Below are 16,283 nucleotides of genomic sequence, written 5' to 3' on the forward strand. Positions count from 1 at the left end.
AAGTGCCCCGTGCGAAGGGAAGCGCAGTTCCGGTTAGGCGGCAGAGTTTGTTTACGTTGCTCTCAGACCTAGCGGCGGCTTTCTCCAGCTCAGCCTCCAAGATGGGGAAGTCTTTCGCCAATTTCATGTGCAAGAAGGACTTTCATCCCGCCTCCAAATCCAACATCAAGAAAGTGAGTACGGGGAGCCCGGGCGGGTGCTGGCCCTTGCACTGGGTTCCCAGGGCGTGCTGGGTTCCCAGGGAGTGGTGGTGTCTCTTGGATCCCTGGGATAGTCGCCTCTTCGCCAGGCCCAAAGCTCTCGTGTTCTTGCCCCTTCACCCCCGCTGAGAAACTTGTTGACAAAGCTGGCCCTCGGGTCTAGGCGGCCTGGTCTGCTCCGTCGTCTCTGTCTGCAAGAATGTAAATCCATAAGATCTGAAGATTGATAGAGTTCCTCATTCCTTTCCTCAAGAGATTCTGGATTTGCCTTTTCGAATCCCAGGATCGCGGTTTCGGAGCGCTGCTAAACTGTACAGAGAAAACTCACTATTTAAGATAAGGTAGATCTTAACATGGAAATAAAGTCAGCCCCTTGCTTCCTCTCGTTATCCTACCCGATAATGTAGTATTTCTCCGGTGACCTCGTTGAAGTTTGGCTTTTCAGTAATCAATTACGTGTCTACGAGGCGCAGTGAAGAGAAACCGTGCTTAGTACTATAGCAGTGGAAAGGAGAGATGACGTAGGAAGAGTCTGAGCATTGGAATCAGGTCTAGATTCTAGTTATTCCAGCACAGTCGCCTTTAGCCCTGACACCTTGCACAAAATCGTTCCCTCATTCCAGTCTCCTAATCTATAAATTAGGAATGATCATTATCAATTGCTTTGACTTGTAAAATTGGTATGAGGGTTAAATAAGATGGTTTAGATAAAGGCTTTGAAACAAAGTTCCACCTAGCACTGTGTGTGCCCACCATCTAGAGGGAGTGCTCAATAAAATATTAATTTTCCCTACACATATACTTATTCTTAGCCTGCTCCCAAATACAGAGTTGCATTCTTAGCCTATGCCTTGCTTATTCTATATGCTTTCCCAAGCAGTCACATCCAAATTCATAGTTTTAACTACCCCCTCTTCACTCATGACTCTCAAATCTACAGCCCCAGGTGTCTCCCCTACCTCAAAACAACTATATACTTAACAATTTCATCTAGGTATCCTACAGGCATCTCAAACTCAACATATCTGAAATGGAACTTATCTTTCATCCAAAATCTGCTCTTCTTTTTATACTTCCTATCTCATATGAGTAGGAAATATAGGTAGTAACAATCCTTCACCCAGTCATCCAAGCCAGGAATTCAAGATTCATCCCTTTCCCATTACCCCTTTATCTAGTCAGCAAATAAATTCGATTGGTCTTACCCCCCAAATATCTCTTGAATCCTTCTCTCCTCTTTGTCACTATTGCCTGTATCTTAGCTTAGGCTCTCATTATCTTTCACCTGGACTGTTATGTTTCCTGACTGATTTTCTGCCTCCTGTCTTGACCCCTTTCAAATCTGTTCTCTACATAGTCATCAGAATAACTATTTTATTTCACAGCTTTACTGAGATATAACTTACATACCATAAAATCACCCATTTAAAGTACACAGTTTAGTGGTTTTTAGTATATTTATGAATTTATGAATCATTACCACAAACAATTTTAAAATATTTCTGTCACCCGCTCCCTCAAAACCCATATCTGTTAGCAGTTCCTCCCCATTTCTCCTTAACTCTCCCTCTTATCCAGCCCTAGGCAACCACAAATCTACTTTATATTTCTGTGGATTTACCTATTCTGGGCATTTCATATAAGTCATGAAATATGTAGTCTTTTGTGAAATACTGCCTTTTTCGCTTAGCATAATGTTTTCAAAGTTTATCCATGTTGTAGAATGTATCGATATTGCATTTCTTTTTATTCCTGAATATTCGATTGTGTGGATATGACACATTTTATTTGTCCATTCATCAGTTTACGGATATTTGGGTTGTTTCCATAGAAAAGTCTTTTTAAAGCAAAACTCTGATCTTGTCCCACTCCTTATTAAAATACTACAGAATTAAGTCCAAGTAATCTGGGTCCAGTTTATTTTTCCTTCTTTGTCCCCAATTGCCATTCTCCCAGTTCAGATTTTATATTCCAGTAATGTCAAACTACTTAATTCCAGTTTTACACCTTTGGGTCTTTGAGTTATTTCCTCTGCCAGTAAAATCTTGCCCTTGCCCTAGCCCTAGCCGGTTTAGCTCAGTGGATAGAGGGTCAGCCTGGGAACTGAAAGGTCCCAGGTTCGATTCCGATCAAGGGCACATGCCCAGGTTGTGGGCTCGATCCCCAGTGGGGGACTTGCAGGAGGCAGCCAATCCATGATTCTCTCTCACCATTGATGTTTCTATCTCTCTCTCCCTCTTCCTTCCTCTCTGAAATCAATAAAAAATATATTAAAAAAAAAAAAGATTTTGCCCTGTTTTTTCCTTGGCAACATTCTGATCCTCTTTAAAAACCTGTTTAACATGTATGAAGTTGCTTGTGTACAGGGTTATTTATCGCAATAGAGTTTTTAATAGCAAAAGATTAGAAATTTTTTAAATGCTCATTAGTGCAGCAGGAGATTGGTTCAATAAATGATGATATAGCCCCACAATAGAATGATGTTCAGCTCTCTGCCCCCCCCAACCCCCAAATACAAGAAGGCTTTTTATTCACTGATCTTGAATGATCTCCATGGTATAGAATTTTATTTTATACATATTCTCTGTGTGTATATGAACATGTGTATGCAATATATGTTACCATATATGAAAAGAGTGAGAAAAAAAATGTGTGGCCCTGGCTGGTGTGGCTCTGTTGGTTGGAGTGGCGTCCTGTACACAGAAAGGTTGTGGTTTTGATTCCCTAGTAGGGCACATGCCTAGGTTGCAGATTCAGTTCTCGGTAGGAGTACATTCAGAGGCAACGGATTAATGTTTCTCTCACATCGATGTTTCTCCGTCTCTTTCTCCCTCCCTTCCCCTTTTTCTAAAATCAATAAACATATCCTTGGGTGAGGATTTTTAAAAAAGGATTATGTATGTATGTTTGTTTTATATACACAGGGCTGGGGCAAAAGTAGATTTATAGTTGTTTATATGGAAAATGATATAATTAAATAATATGAATAAACTCTGTTTTGTGTACTCACAACTGTAAACCTACTTTTGCACTACCCTGTATATCCTTTTGTGTATATGTGCATTAGAACATCTTTGGAAGGATATAGATATACAAGAAATAGATAACATTGGCTACCCTTGATTTAATTTAAAAAAATAACTTTTTAAAACCAAAAGTTGCTGTAAAGTATTCCCTTATACCAGCCTTCCTTCCTGGTCCCTAATGTTAATCACTGTCTTATTCTATTTTGTTATCTTGTACATATTTCTGTTGTCCAAATATCAAACTTTATTGTTATTATTTATTTATATTATGTAATTCATGTATTTTTTTTATTATACAGAGCTTAAAATTACAGAAAAGTTAGTATGGTTTTCTATTAGCAGATTCTGAGCATTTTGAAGACAAGAATGTACTTTATTACTTTTTATTCCAGTCTATAATGAATACTCAATATGTGTTTAAGCTCTCGAGCAATTGAGACAAGTAAAATAACCTTATGAAATCTAAAGCAAATAAATGGTAGTCATTCTGTCAGAAGTGATATGTTATTCATTAGATTGTTATTAATATGTTATTCTGCTAGGCGTTTCTCTTTTGCAACTGTTTATATTTTAAGCTACTGTGAAAATTCCAAACATGTACCTTTTTTTAAAATACATTTTTATTGATTTCAGAGAGGAAGGGCAAGGGAGAGATAGAAACATCAATGATGAGAGAGAATCATTGATTGGCTGCCTCCTGCACACCCCCTACTGGGGATCGAGCCCGAGAGACCACAACCCAGGAATGTGCCCTTGACCGGAATCGAGCCTGGGACCTTTCAGTCCACAGGCCGACGCTCTGTCCACTGAACCAAACTGGCTAGGGCACAAACATGTACCTTTTACTGCCTATCCTAAGTGTAGGTTTTTCTTCTACATTGGTAAGTGTGAAGTCAGTGGAAGAAACTTCAGGAACTTATACTAAAATAAATGTCTGGTATATTCTGTCCCTGAAGGATTCTTTTCATTTTGATTTTTTGCTTTTATCTCCATGCTAGGGGCCCAGTGCATGAATTCATGCACCTTGAAAAGAACTGTGGGCCTCAAGGCTGCAGTGGGCACAGAGGTGGGTCTCGGTCCATCCTCCACATCCTGCCTGGCCCCTCCTGCACGGGCCCCAGTCCCATCTCTGTTGGCAGCCCCACTCCCACTGCAGCCACTCCCATGCGCTGATGGCGCCAGCCCTGCTCACACCCACTGAAGGTGCAGAGCAATTGGGGCCGGTGCCAGCAGCAGGTGCGAGCAGGGCCGGTGCTGTCAGTAGGTGCGAGCAGCAGCTGCTGCCCCGATCGCCCCTCGGGAGCAGGGGTGGGTAGAGAAGCCCTCAGGGGCGATCAGGGCCAGCAGCTGGTCCTCCCACCCGCTGACAGCGCTGAGCGATCAGGATTGGCGCTGGGCGCCAGCAGCCGGTGTGAGCAGCAGCTCCAGCACTGGCAGTGTGCGAGTGCCGGGAAGGACCGCGGCGCACGGGAGCAAAGAATTTTCAGTAACCACCAGAGGCTCGCCCCCATGACAGTGACCAGTGCCCTGCCGTGGTCTGGTGCCCCCGCTCACCTGCTCCACCATCCTGCCGCCATGTTCCACGTATGCCCCCTGGTGGTCAGTGCATGTCATAGAGACCAGTTGTTCGGTTGTTCCGCCATTTGGTCTATTTGCATGTTAACCTTTTATTATATAGAATAGGATTAACCTTTCTTGTTCACATCTCAAGCTGTGTCCTCAGCACTTTCCTAACTCAGCACTACTAAAATACTAATAACTACCTTTTTTTTGCTCCTGAAATTGAAAAATGGCAGTCTTGTCCTACATCCTCCTCCCCATACTCATCTGCCCTCACCCACAGTTAATTATAATTTTATCAAAGTAAGTATTTGTCCTCAAATTTACCTTCTTAAAATTAGCTTGTTGGAGAAAAAGTTTGACTTGTTTTTATTGAATGGTTGTTAAATACTTTGTCCTTTATTCTAAAGGTGATAGGAAGGCATTGGTACCTTTTAGGCTCAGGAAGTAACATGGTTAAATATCCTTGCATAAGCTGTGTGTGCTTTTTACCTTCACCACTTTTATGGTTTTGAGAATTTCACATAGGGACACATTCAACCTGTGCTGTTGGTGCCTTTGAGACATCTGACACACCTCTCTCTGATCTCTTTGTTTCTTCCCTTTATTCTATAACTATCTTTCATTTCATTTCCTTTTCTTCCTCTTCCTTGTCCTCCATTTTTCCTCTCTTGCTGTGTCAGTGGCACCCCTGGGCATTGTTTGACCCTACTGGTTGTACCTGTGTGTTTTCTAGTCTAGACATATTACATGTGGAGAGATGGTTATTCTCTCTGAAATAATAGAGGGACTGAGTGCAAAAAGCTGTTGTTTCAGGTGCTCAGAGTAGTTCTCAAGTTTGACATTTTTGCTTGAAATTTTAGTTCTTTTGAATGGTTATATTTAAGGACTTGCCCAAAGACACAAATCAGACTTTTCAGCTGTTATTTTGTAATGGTGTCATTATGACCAAAGTAGATTATGTTGTAAACTATATACAGTAGCATTTGATATTTTATTATAAAAGAAAAGCAAACGTCCTATTTTAAATTTTTTACTTTATTAATTTAGGTATGGATGGCAGAACAAAAAATATCATATGATAAGAAAAAACAAGAAGAATTAATGCAACAATATCTTAAAGAACAAGAATCGTATGATAATAGGTAAGAAATTCCATTATACTGGTGATTTTATTTTATTTTTTAAATTTTATTATTATTTTTTTAAATCCTTACTCAAGGATATCTTTTTATGATTTTTAGAGAGAGAAAGTAGTGGGGAGAGAGAAAGATACATCAATGTGACAGAGAAACATGGTTCGGTCGCCTCCCACATGTGCTCTAACCAGGGATCGAACCTGCAACCTTTTGGTGTATAGGATGATGCTCCAACCAGCTGAACCACCCAGCCAGGACAGTGTTGGTGATTTTAGAATAATCAATTGCATGAAAATGATCCCTTACTGAATTATATATTAAGTTAGCCTTTTTGAATTGAATGTCTTTTTTTAAAAAAATATATTTTATTGATTTTTTACAGAGAGGAAGGGAGAGGGATAGAGTTAGAAACATAGATGAGAGAGAAACATCGATCAGCTGCCTCCTACACACCTCCTACTGGGGATGTGCCCGCAACCAAGGTACATGCCCTTGACCGGAATCGAACCTGGGACCCTTGAGTCCACAGGCCGACACTCTATCCGCTGAGCCAAACCGGTTAGGGCTTGAATTGAATGTCTTAAGGATAGGATTCTATTCCCTCTGAACTATCTTTACTCTTATATTTGTAGATGGCCATTTACCCAAAATTCACATAAAATATATTGATGTGAGTATATATAGCCTATGATCAAGTTTCAACTGGGGCAAAGCTTAGAAGAACAATAAAAGTTTAACACTCAAACTACTGACACTTCTCACAAAAGTATTTCTTTAAAAGCTTATGAAAGATCAGTGCAGTGAGAAAGCAGAAAAGATGTTCAGGAAACAGTCAATAATTGAGTTAGATCAATAAAAAGAGTGTGGGTGGAAAAGTAGGTTTACAGCAGATCATAGTGCGGTTATTCTTTATCTTTAAAAAACAGTTACATGCCGAAACCGGTTTGGCTCAGTGGATAGAGCGTCGGCCTGCGGACTCAAGGGTCCCGGGTTCAATTCCGGTCAAGGGCATGTACCTGGGTTGCGGGCACATCCCCAGTGGGGGATGTGCAGGAGGCAGCTGATCGATCTCATCGATGTTTCTAGCTCTCTGTCTCTCTCCCTTCCTCTCTGTAAAAAAATCAATAAAATATATTAAAAAAAAAAAAAAAACAGTTACTTTTTTTCCTTGGTACTTAATTAATATTTGAAACTATGCAAATACCTGTTTTTCCTAGAACTTTTGCCCACTAGTTTTAGCATTTATTGGTGCTAAATTTAGCATTCACATCAATTATTATTGTGGTTTTCTAACGGTGATTTTCTCTTTCTCTCATTCCCGCTATATCTTTTTTAAATATATTTTTTAATTGACTTCAGAGGGGAAGGGAGAGGGAGGGAAAGATAGAAACATCAAGGATGAGAATCATTGATCAGCTGCCTCCTGCATGCCCCCTACTGGGGATCGAGCCTGCAACCTGGGCACATGCCCTTGATTGGATTCAAACCTGAGACCCTTCAGTCCTCAGGCCAGTACTCTATCCACTGAGCCAAACCGCTATATTTTTTAATTTGAATTCCTTTTCCCTTTCCTCATTTATTTATTTAGTCATTTATTTTTATCAGTGTAGACTCATAGATATTTCAGATTTCATCTAATGAGTGGAGTAGTTTTGAAACTATTACAATACCTTAATTCCCTTAGAATTTTAGAGGTTGAGGGACAGTTATTCTGTAATTTTTTCCTCCTACATAAAATTGTTACCCTTATGTCTTATTTTTATTTAGATTGCTTATGGGAGATGAACGTGTAAAGAATGGCCTTAATTTCATGTACGAGGCCCCACCAGGAGCTAAAAAAGGTACTCACCTCATTTCTTTTTTTAAGTCTTTGATATGTTTGCAACTGAAAGTTTGAGAACTGTTATGAAAGTTCTCTTTATCTTTTGAAATGGCTATTGTATAAATGCTGTAATCAATAGAATAAATACTAAAAATATTTGTCTATAATCTAGTTATATTTCATGACTGGTCCTTTGGGGAGGAAAAAAATCTCAACATCAGCAGAAGTGCGTTTATTCTTTTATAATTTATATATATATATATCTTTAGTGAGATTACATGCCTATTAAATATGATCTCTTACTTAATTTTGTTTTTTATCCTTTAGTGATTTGAATTTTATCTTGTGAAAGAAGAAAAATGTCAAACCAATAAATTCTTACGTTATAATTAAATATCATATCATAGTATAGTATATGATAGACTTTTATGAAGTTTTTAACTTGCTCTACCTTTTTCCCCCGTGATTTTGATATGCAATCAAGAAAATAAAGAGGTAAAGTACTATTTACTATGCTTGAATTTACTTGCAGTAGATTATAATTTTATGAAAAATTGACTTTTTAATGAATGTTTTCAGAAAGAAGAAACAGAAGGAGAGACTGAATACAAATTTGAATGGCAGAAAGGAGCACCACGAGAAAAGTAAGACTGGTTTTCTTTTAAGATCAAATACATATCATTCAATTTATCTGATATCCCATTTTGTATTTTTTTTTTCATTCACTAAAGGCATCTAATATGAAAAAGTACTTTAGGTGACTTGTCTTATGCAATTAATTTGCCTGATTATAGTCTTTAGTTTTATTTTACTTTTTCATTTTTTAAAAAAAAATTAGACTGGACACTTAATAATTAAGTGGTGTTTAGAAATACTAAATAGATTTTATAGTCCTATATAGTTATTACAGTTATACATTTTGTAATATATTTACTGGTAGAACTATAGAACTTTTTCAGAATAACTGCTGTTTATTAAATTATTCTTAATATTGTGTTTACACATTTTTCTCTACATAATAGATATGCCAAAGATGACATGAACATCCGAGATCAGCCCTTTGGTATTCAGGCAAGTGACATATATTTTACTCTGTAAGAATAATTTTTATTTAGTAAATACTTTACGTTGTAGTCCAAAAGGTATTTAAGCTGAAAAGGAGTTCTATGGTTTCTATTTGTATCAGAAAATCGAAGGACTTGAGGAGAAAACATTAAATGTAATAGATTGATGAAAGATAGAAATCAAAGTTTTATAGTGAGGCTTATAATGACAGTGGTCTCTGCAGTTTTCAAGGAATTTGAAGAATTAGCTCAAAATTTGAGAATTTAAGATTAAGCCATGACATAATTATTTTTTGGAATTTTATCATTTTTTGGATGACATTATTTTATTGCCACAAAATAAGAGTCAAAAAGAAAAAGATAGAATTTAGCTTAGTTTTTAGGCAGACTTTATAGTAAAAGATTTTAGTATTTATATTAAACTAGAGGCCTGGTACACAAAATTTATACACTCGAGGGGTCGGGGGGGGGGGGGGGGGGGTGGGCGGCGGGGGGTCCCTCAGCCCGGCCTTGCCCTCTCACAGTCCGGGAGCCCTCGCGGCATGTCCAACTGATGGCTTAAGCCCACTCCCTGTGGGGAGTTGGCCTAAGCTGGCAGTCAGAGGCTCCCGCCACCACCGCCACTGTGCTCACCATCCATGAGTGGCTTCTGGCTGAGCAGCACTCCCCCTGTGGGAGCACACTGACCACCAGGGGGCAGCTCCTGCATTGAACGCCTGCCCCCTGGTGGTCAGTGTGCATCATAGCAACCGGTCGTTCTGCCGTTTGGTCGATTTGCATATTAGCCTTTTATTATATAGGATTATAAAATATAGTTATGGAGTCTCTTTCTCTGGAAATCTTTTTAAAATTAGAATAATTTAATTTAAAATCTACCAAGGAGTAGTGAGCCAAATGTTGGTTAGATTCTTAATATTTTAATAACCAAAATAATGTTCACTATTTCTCAGGTTCGAAATGTGAGGTGCATTAAATGTCACAAATGGGGTCATGTCAACACAGATCGAGAATGTCCTTTGTTTGGTCTTTCTGGAATCAATGCAAGTTCAGTTCCCACTGATGGCTCAGGTAAGCACTAGACATGATTTATTTGTTTTAGAATATATACCAAGGACAAGTAAGAAAAGATCAAATAACATTTTCTTTGGCTTGGGTTGGGCTTTTTGGACTAAGGCACAATCCCAAAATATGGTGGTCAATAGGAAACTATGATCATGTGTTCTGAATTTGAAAGGCAGTATATTAGAATTGAATTTAATGTTCCTAGCCAAGGGCCCCTGTGAAAGACATTAAACATAGTTTATCAGGTTAGTAACAAATATAGCAGGAAGAAATGGTTATTTCTATATTTATGTCCTCCTGAATTATAAAAGTAGATTGGTCTAGAAGCCTCCGCAGTCACCTTAATTCAGAGATAAAATCAAAACTGAGTTTAGCTCTAGCCAGTTTGGCTCAGTGAATAGAGCATCAGCCTGCGGGTTGAAGGGTCCCAGGTTCAATTCTGGTCAAGGGCACATGCCCGAGTTGCAGACTCAGTACCCACTGTGGGGCATGCAGGAGGCAACCAATCAATGATTCTCTCTCATCATTGATGTTTCTATCTCTCTCTCCTTCTCCCTTCCTCTCTGAAATCAATAAAAATATATTTAAAAACAAACAAAAAAACTGTTAACTATGTTAAAATTGGTTTTTACTTAAAAATTTTATTTGCCTTTCTGCATATTGTTGTCTACTTAAGAAAGATTAGTCTAATTTGTTTTTTGTCATTTGATTCCTTTTATAAAAGGACTAGAGGCCCAGTGTACAAAAACTTGTGCACTGGGGGGGGGGGGGGGTCCCCAGCCCGGCCTGTGCCCTCTTGCAGTCTGGGACCCCTCAGGAGATAACGACCTGCTGGCTTAGGCCTGCTCCCGGGTGGCAGAGGGCACGCCCAATCCCTAGGTGCAGCCCCTGGTCAGGCTCAGAGCAGGGCCGATTGGGGTGTTGGGGCGCCGCCCCCTGTCATGCACAGAGCAGGGCGGATCGGGAGGTTGCGATGCCACCCTCAGTCACGCTCAGGGTAGGGCCGATTGGGGGGTTGGGGCACCGCCCCCTGTCACACTCAAGGCAGGGTCGATGGGGGGTTGCAGCGCCACCCCCTGTCACGCACAGAGCAGGGCCAATCAGGGGGTTGGGGCGCTTTCCCCTGTTACTCACAGAGCAGGGCCCATCAGGGAGGTTGGGGCTCCGTACCCTGTCACACACAGAGCAGGATCGATCAGGGGGTTGGGGAGCTCACCCCTGTCATGCACAGGGCAGGGCTGATCAGGGGGTTGAGGAGCTCCCCCCGTCATGAACAGGGCAGGGCTGATCAGGGGGTTGAGGAGCTCCCCCGTCACTCACAGAGTAGGGCTGATAGGGAAGTTGGGGCACCACCCTCTGTCACGCACAGAGCAGGGTGGATCAGGGAGTTGGGTCGCTGCACCCTGTCATACTCAGGGCAGGGCCAATGGGGAGGTTATAGCTCTACCCTGTCACACACAGAACAGGGCCCATGGGGAGGGGGAGAGGGTTGGGGCGCCACACCCTGTCACACACAGAGCAGGGCGGATTAGGGGGTTGGGGCGCCGCCCTCTATCACCCACAGAGCAGGGCCGATCAGGGGTTTGGGGCGCCGCCACTGTCACACTCAGGGCAGGGCCGATGGAGAGGTTATGGCTCTACCCTGTCACACACAGAGCAGGGCCCGTGGTGGTAGGGGGGTTGGGGCGCTGCACCCTGTCACACACAGAGCCGCAGGGCGATCAGGGGATTGGGGAGCTCCCCCCTATCAGGCACAGAGCAGGGCTGATCAGGGGGTTGGGGTGCCTTCCCCTGTCATGAACAGAGCAGGGCAGATAGGGAGGTTGTGGCCCCGCCCAATGTCACACACAGAGCCGCAGGGTGATCAGGGGGTTTGGGCGCTGCCCCCTGTCACGCTGATCCCAGTGCCGGGAGGCCTCACTGCTCTGCTGATCCCAGTGCCGGGAGGCATATTACCCTTTTACTATATAGGATAGAGACCTGGTACATGGGTGGGGGCCGGCTGGTTTTCCCTGAAGGGTGTCCTAGATCAGGGTGCGGGTCCCCACTGGGGTGCCTGGCTAGTCTGGCTGAGGGGCTGAGGGTCGTTTTCAGGCTGGCGGGTGACTGAAGCTCCCAACCGCTCCTTTTTTTTTTTTTTTCCTGTTCTGGGCCAGCTTTAGCTCTGAGGCCTCACTGCTGAAAGCAGGTTTCTGGCCTTTACCTTCTGTATTTGATACAATGTTGCGGTCCGGCTGGCTGAAGCCCGGCTGACTGAAAGCTGGTTTCTGGGGTTTTGTTTAGCTTCTATATTTGTTACAATGTTTCTTAGAGTTGCAGCTGAGAGGCCGGCAAGTCAGGTGGGGAACGTTGGAGTCTGCAGTCACTGGAGCAAGCAAGCCTCCCTGTTCGCTTCAGTGCATGGCTGCCGGCCGCCATCTTGGCTGACAGTTAATTTGCATAAGGATATGCTGATTAGCCAATGGGAAGGGTAGCGGTCGTACGCTAATTACCATGTTTCTCTTTTATTAGTGTAGATATTAAAACAGAAGTTTTAACTTAAATTTATCAGTGCCTTGTTAAGATATTATTGAAACAGCCACACTAATCCAACCATAACTCATAATAAATTATAATAGAAATTAACTTGCTTAACCCTATAACATTACATAAGTCATTTCACTTTTATGAGCTTCAACTTTTCATTTTAAAATAAGGATTTGATAGTATCCTTACTCAAGAAGTATTCAGCATTTTTAAAAAAAGATAACTTATATGAAACCCAGTATATAGAACAGATAAAGGCAGAGCGGCTCTATTGAAGCAAATGCTCTGGGCATGAAGCCCCGTCCTCAGTTCATCTAGGCCTCTGATGCACCTATTTATACTCCCTGTGGCTTCCACTGTCACCTCAGAGCCCAGGATTCACCCTCAATCAGCATATGACCTTCAGCCTCTGTTCTATAGCTAGAGATCCTGCTTCCTTCCAGCAAGCCAAATGCAGGCTTTAGGATTCAAGATGCCAATTCTCATATTAGGAGTTTAGAAATTTGATCCAGTGTCAATTTTGACACTATTTCTTTAATGGTGTTATGGATGTCAGATGGGTAAAAGAAGTACACAGATACAATATTATAATTGAGTTTTTTAAAATCCTTATTATTCTAAAAAAGATAGAAGCCACATTTTAAGTAAAGGGAAACTATTTGCTCAGTGGTGAGAGAATGCTGATACAGACCTTGATCTGAGAACCTCTGACAAAAAGAATATCCCATGGATGCCACAATGCAGGTATCTTAAAGCCCACATACTGATGCTCCTTGCTCCCCTGCCTTCACACACCCACTTGGTGAAAGAAAGGTGAGAGGTCTCAAAAGAAATAAAGCCCTGCCATAGCTGGTTTGAAGGGTTGAGGAGTCAGTTCCAGTCAAGGGCACACACCTCATTTGCAGGCTCAATCAGGGAGCATGTGGAGGACAACCAATCATTCTGTCTCTCACATTGATGTTTCTCTCTCTGTCTCTCCCCCTCCCACTCTCTCTTAAAAAAAAAAAAAAAGAAATCAATTGAAAAGATATTCTCTGTTGAGGATTAACAAAACAAAAAAAAGAAAGAAAGCCCCAAAGAAATACGGGGGTGGAGTAGGTCATATATGAAGAACCCATTGGCTCACATATTTCTGACCACTAATTTTAGTCACAGGAACCTGTTATTATATATAAAAGGTATATTCTGTTTTCTGGAAAGGGTTGCATCTTTCTCATCTTTTCCTTCACTCCAACCTTGTGGTGCCCTTACAATTGCATGTTTCCTGTGTTGGATAGGGGTGGTCAGTGATAGTAGCTGTCTTTGTTCCTTGGCCTCATCTTTGATCCTGCTTCTGAGAAAATGAGTAGGATAGACTCCAGACTTAGCCCTTTATTTAGTAATCGATTAGACCTGCTTTCTCTTGAGTCTATATTAGAAAGTCTGTTAACCACAAACAAAAGAACTTGTGCTATTTAATTATCCTATTTTTAAGAGTATTGAAAACATTGAATTCAGATATAATGAAACTAGATTGGCTCTTCTTCGGCCATGAATTTATGCTTATTAACTTTACAATAACTCAATCATTCATTTTATGCAATCAAAGTTTTTGTACCCCACTTATGGTGGAGTTTTACTGTAGAACTATTCTTCAATCAAATGACCTTTCTCAAAATAAGTGAATGAAGTAGAAAATGCTCAATTTTTTTTTGCTCCTGTCAAGTTTTAACACATGTAACCACCCTTGAGTGAAAAGTATTACCTTTATTGAAATACTAATATTAATATATTAATATTCCTAATATATAAAATGTTCCTTCAAGTCAAAAGATGAACAAACTCAAAGGAGCAAAGGACATAAATATTGGTGGTTTACAAAAGGAGGGGTTCAAATAGCCGTTACAGCCATGACAACATTTTCAACAGCATTAATAACCAAATAAATGGCCCTCGCTGGTTTTGCTCAGTGGCTAGAGCGTCGGCCCACAGACTGAAGGGTCCCAGATTTGATTCCAGTCAAGGATGCATACGTACCTCAGTTGCCGGCTCCATCCCCAGCTCTGATGCTGTGTCTGTGCACACGCGCGGGAGGCAACCAATCAATGTGTCTCTCTCACATCCATGTTTCTTTCTCTGTCTCTCCCCCTCCCTTGCACTCTCTAAAAATCGGGGGGAAAAAAATATCCTCAGGTGAGAATTAACAAAAAAATAATAATAACCAAAGAAATTAAAATAAAGTAATATTATCTTTTTGCCCATCAAATTTGGTAAAGTCTTAAAAGAACTTTACACCCAGTGTTGGAGCAAGTGTGGTAAAATTAACATTTTAATCCACTATTGATAAATTGGAGCAGCCTTTCTGAAGTCATTTGATGATATGTATCAAAAGCCTTAAAAACATGCATATCCTTTTACCTAGAAATTCAACATCCAGGAATTTATAAGAAAATGGCAAGGTAGATGCTTAAAGATTTATAGTGGTGAAATATTAGAAACAACCCTAAATGTTCATCAGTAAGGGTAAAATAAATTCACTTATTTGACAATTATTTGTGGAGCACTTACTCTGTGCCAGGCATTTTTCTAGGTTCTAGGAATACAATATTAAGACAGAAAAGGTCCTTACTTTCATTATGTTGGAAATGACACAAAATAAACTGATAAATAAGAAAATATTAAGTATTTATAAGTTCTATGATAAAATTAAATTGGATACTGTGATAAGAACTGAATGGGGAGTAACTTTTAATTAAGTGATGAGGAAGGGCTCCTCTGAGGAAGTGATGTTGAACTGCGATCTCTAAATGACAGGAAAGATGCAGCTTGCAAGATCTGACAGAAGAGCATTTGGCATCTTAGGCAAAAGGAGCAGCCTTCCACACAGAGGGAACCATAAGTTCAGAGAGGCAGTGTACTAATTGGTGAAGAGCACAGGCTATGGAACGATGGGGCTAGTAAATGCCTGATTTGGATCCTCTGCTCTGCTGCTTAGTAGTAACTTTAAGCAAACTGCTTAACCGCTCAGTGGGGTGTAAATGTGAGAACAAATGTTGGTAAATATCTAAGAATATCTCAAAACACTAAACTCTATGATAAAATCACTAGAGGCCCGGTGCACGAAATTCATGCATGGGGGGAGGGGATCCCTCAGCCCAGCCTGCACCCTCTCAAATCTGGGACCCCTCAGGGGATGTTCGACTGCCTCTCGCAATCTGGGATTGCTGGCTCCTAACTGTTCTCCTGCCTGCCTGATCACCCCTAACCCCTCTGTCTGCCTGCCTGATCACCCTAACTGCTCCCCTACTGGCCTGATCACCCCTAACCACCTCCGGCCAGTCGCAGGCACTCGGGACCTGGGCTTCCCTCCCTCTGGCTGGCCACAGGAACCCAGGACCCAGCCGGCTTCACCCAGGCCAGCCGAAGCTGCAGGGAACTGTGAGGGGGTGGCTTCGCTCAGGCCACAGGTGCAGGCGCCCAGGACCGCGGGGCAAGCAGCTTGTCCCTCTCCTGGACCGCAGGTGCAGACACAGTCGCTGGTGCCCGGGACCACGGGGCAGGCGGCTTGTCCCTCTCCCAGGCCACGGCCTGTCTGGTCCCCTTTCCTCTCGCAAGCTCATTTGTGCCTGGCTGGTCCCCATTCCTCTCTCCCCAGTGTTGAGTGTCTGAGCCGTTACGGGGTGATGGCATGAGGGCGTGGTGACCATTTGCATATTAGCTCTTTATTATATAGGACTAGAGGCCCAGTACACAAAAATTTGTGCACTGGCGGGGCAGGGAGGTGTCCCTCAGCCCAACCTGTGCCCTCCCACAGTCTGGGATCCCTCGGGAGATAACCACCTGCTGGCTTAGGCCCACTCCCCAGGTGGCAGATAGCAGGCCTGATCCTGCTGTGGGGCAAGTGA

At 41.9% G+C, this 16,283-nt stretch overlaps 1 protein-coding gene across 2 annotated transcripts in view; it reads left to right on the plus strand.

The window, feature by feature from the left end:
* The first annotated feature begins 22 nt into the window (after positions 1 to 22).
* The window catches only part of CIR1 (corepressor interacting with RBPJ, CIR1), a 35,396-nt gene continuing 19,135 nt past the window's right edge, over positions 23 to 16,283 (plus strand). The window contains exons 1-7 of one of the 2 annotated variants that reach the window (XM_070422733.1): positions 23 to 173; positions 5,837 to 5,931; positions 7,693 to 7,766; positions 8,232 to 8,242; positions 8,327 to 8,391; positions 8,770 to 8,818; positions 9,762 to 9,879. In XM_070422733.1, coding sequence (XP_070278834.1) covers positions 102 to 173; positions 5,837 to 5,931; positions 7,693 to 7,766; positions 8,232 to 8,242; positions 8,327 to 8,391; positions 8,770 to 8,818; positions 9,762 to 9,879 — 484 coding nt within the window. In that variant the 5' untranslated portion in view covers positions 23 to 101. Of the gene's footprint in view, positions 174 to 5,836; positions 5,932 to 7,692; positions 7,767 to 8,231; positions 8,243 to 8,326; positions 8,392 to 8,769; positions 8,819 to 9,761; positions 9,880 to 16,283 lie in introns of those variants that run through there. The other variant, XM_070422732.1, reaches the window with a different exon arrangement.

This window comes from Myotis yumanensis, unplaced genomic scaffold (genome assembly GCF_028538775.1).
Source record: "Myotis yumanensis isolate MYYU_CA2020_CCGP unplaced genomic scaffold, mMyoYum1.0.hap1 SCAF_8, whole genome shotgun sequence".
Classification (NCBI taxonomy): Eukaryota; Metazoa; Chordata; class Mammalia; order Chiroptera; family Vespertilionidae; genus Myotis; species Myotis yumanensis.